At 36.2% G+C, this 3,153-nt stretch overlaps 1 protein-coding gene across 1 annotated transcript in view; it reads left to right on the forward strand.

The window, feature by feature from the left end:
* Positions 1-390: 390 nt before the first annotated feature.
* The window catches only part of rpl22 (ribosomal protein L22), a 6,683-nt gene continuing 3,920 nt past the window's right edge, over positions 391-3,153 (forward strand). Inside the window, exons 1-3 of the mRNA XM_016566771.1 lie at positions 391-474; positions 1,128-1,232; positions 1,834-1,958. Coding sequence (XP_016422257.1) covers positions 463-474; positions 1,128-1,232; positions 1,834-1,958 — 242 coding nt within the window. The 5' untranslated portion in view covers positions 391-462. The remainder of the gene's footprint in view (positions 475-1,127; positions 1,233-1,833; positions 1,959-3,153) is intronic.

Here is a 3,153-nt window from a genome sequence, read left to right on the forward strand (position 1 = left end):
ATAGACATACTAGTGGATTGTGTATATATTTATTAGAATAACTCATTCGCTCTCTCTTTAATATATTACAAATTAACAATGAACAAATTGTTTTTTTAAATATATATTAGAATAACTCTCATTCGCTCTCTCTTTAATATTAGAAATATATGACAAATTACCAATTTGATAATTTGAGGGGTTTACAATATGACAATATCTAAATAATTAATGTCAATTACATGTAAAGAGCGATTTTGTATATATGTTTAGTCTTGATTTGATCCATCTAATTTTTAATCCAAAAAATAATAATAATTTGGATAAAATATAATCCGGTACAATTATTGTCATGATCCAGTGATTGTACGAATCAATTTCCGCACAACGGATTCTATCGATTAGGTCTGGAATAGATTATAACAGGAAGCTTTCAATGCGCATGCGCTCCTTCTCCTCTCCCTTTCTGCCAAACTTTCGGCCATGGCCCCTATTGTGAGTACGAGCAAGTTTCTGGAAAACGATAAAATACAGTGTGTCACGTATCTTTAGGCCTGCAGAAACCAGTGGAGATTAAAGATGAACCATTGAGCCTTTGATTAAGTTGGTTAACGAAAGCATATGTGAATCAGTGTGTTTTTTTTCAAAGCGTTTGTTTACTGGACGTTTGGAGCGAGGCCTGTTCGTGAACAACCACGTTGTAGCAACCAACCACCCGTTAGCTTATTAGCATTTCCCGTATAACCGACTTTTGATAATAATTTATAGATTGGAAATTTAGACAAACTGTATCTTTGGTATTTTGTTTATAAATCAGTTTCTCCAGCAAAGAATCGAAACCACGAAGCTAGCGTAGCCCAAAAATGATATCGCTGCGTTGAAGCTTTAATTTAATATTATTTTCCCCAACGTGGAAATATATTTCGTTATTGCCTCTAAATATGTGTAAGCGTAGGTCGTTGTCATGTATACTGTCAGATTCCAGTTTTGCTAGAGCTCATTTTGATGAATGATAGTAGAAACCTTTAAAGTAAATCTTTAGTGTAGATGTTTTTTTTTTTAATTATTAATTCAGCACTTACAATTATTTTACTGTCAAAACTGATTGTCATTGATTTCATCCATATGTATCTTTTTGTATCTTACAGAAAAAGCCAGTGACCAAGGGTGGGAAAAAGAAAAAGCAGGTCCTAAAGTTCACCCTGGACTGCACCCACCCTGTGGAGGATGGGATCATGGATGCTGCTAACTTTGTAAGTTTAAACTGATCATCTGATGCTGAGTGCACACAGAACTGGAAATCTCCAATCAGATTACCTGACCAAAAAGCCATTTGGGTGTTTTGCCAAACTGTACACATGCAAAGCTGTATTTTCTGCCTCCTTCAATATTTGAGCCTAATACTTTACTGCAGACTTGTCGAAATTCTGATTTTAAAGAATACAATGTGCACATCACTATTTTTTCCTGCATTCTTTATGGGTGCCATATTTTAATTTTTTTAATTCCATTTAAGATCCATTTCAGTTTGAACTACCCCTAAACGACACGCCATAACAAAACGTAACTTTTAGTTGTTTGTCAGTTTCTTCCATTCTGTTATTGGCCAGAAAATGTTGCATAGTGGACTTCATGCTGATCGTCAAATATGTCCATAATTGTCTAGTCTGATTTTTTTTTACTTTTAGTTTTATTACTAAAAATAATAAAAACGTATTTTTTCCCCTCAAAAAACTGCTAAAAGAACAATAACTGTTAAATGTATCACAGCTGCACAAGGATCAGAATGGGCTCATGTCTTCGTTGTTATATTTCTATATGATCTGATGGGCATGTCTTTATTTGTCTCTGCAGGAACAGTTCCTTCAGGAGCGCATCAAAGTAAATGGTAAATCTGGTAACTTGGGTGGTGGCGTGGTCTCCATTGAAAGGAGCAAGAGCAAAATTACAGTGACATCCGAGGTTCCCTTCTCTAAGAGGTAAGTCTGAGATTAGAGATCCAAATTAATGTGAACGGCTGCTAACTATTAGTTTATTGCTGTTATTTCTCTGAGGCTATAATATTGAAGTTTTAGTTCAGTTAAAGTTAAGATATCATTAAGATTATGGAACTGAGAAATTCAGCTTATGCATTACCAAACAGAAAAACTAAATTTAAACAGTTTATTGTAATTATCATCCATTTGTTGTTATTTCCAGTGCAATTTTGTTTAAAGGGTTAGTTCACCCAAAAATGAAAATTCTGTCATTAATTACTCACCCTCATGTGGTTCCAAAACCGTAAGACCTTCGTTCATCTTCGGAACACAAATTAAGATATTTTTGATGAATTCTGAGAGATCTCTGACCCTCCCATAGACAGCAAGCATACTACCACGGTCAAGGCCCAGAAATGTAGCAAGGACATCGTTAAAATAATCCATGTGACATCAGTGGTTCAACCGTAATTTTTACGTAAACAACGCATGCTGTTCTGTGTCAGCTGCGCCACGCGGATATGTTGTTTATGCCTTGATCTGAACAAAAACAACGTAAATGGCTAAAATGTAAATCTCTAAAATGGCGCCATGGTGACATGGAGGAGATGAATTGTTGAATAAAGTTATTTTTGTTTTCTTTGCGCACAAAAAGTATTCTTTGTAGCTTCGTAAAATTGCGGTTGAACCACTGATGTCACATAGATTATTTTACCAATGTCCTTACTAGGGGTGCTCCGATTGATCGGCTACCGATCAATATCGGCCGATAATCGCTTTGGGATGATTGATCGGCGGTCTCTAAAACGTAAACAACGCATGCTGTTCTGTGTCAGCTGCGCCACGCGGATATGTTGTTTATGCCTTGATCTGAACAAAAACAACGTAAATGGCTAAAATGTAAATCTCTAAAATGGCGCCATGGTGACATGGAGGAGATGAATTGTTGAATAAAGTTATTTTTGTTTTCTTTGCGCACAAAAAGTATTCTTTGTAGCTTCGTAAAATTGCGGTTGAACCACTGATGTCACATAGATTATTTTACCAATGTCCTTACTAGGGGTGCTCCGATTGATCGGCTACCGATCAATATCGGCCGATAATCGCTTTGGGATGATTGATCGGCGGTCTCTAAAAAGGCAGATCTCAAACTGATCTCAAGCTGATGACACTGCCATGAGAGGTTTGGCACGACGTG

This window comes from Sinocyclocheilus rhinocerous, unplaced genomic scaffold, assembly GCF_001515625.1.
Source record: "Sinocyclocheilus rhinocerous isolate Xijiao unplaced genomic scaffold, SAMN03320098_v1.1 scaffold1413, whole genome shotgun sequence".
Classification (NCBI taxonomy): Eukaryota; Metazoa; Chordata; class Actinopteri; order Cypriniformes; family Cyprinidae; genus Sinocyclocheilus; species Sinocyclocheilus rhinocerous.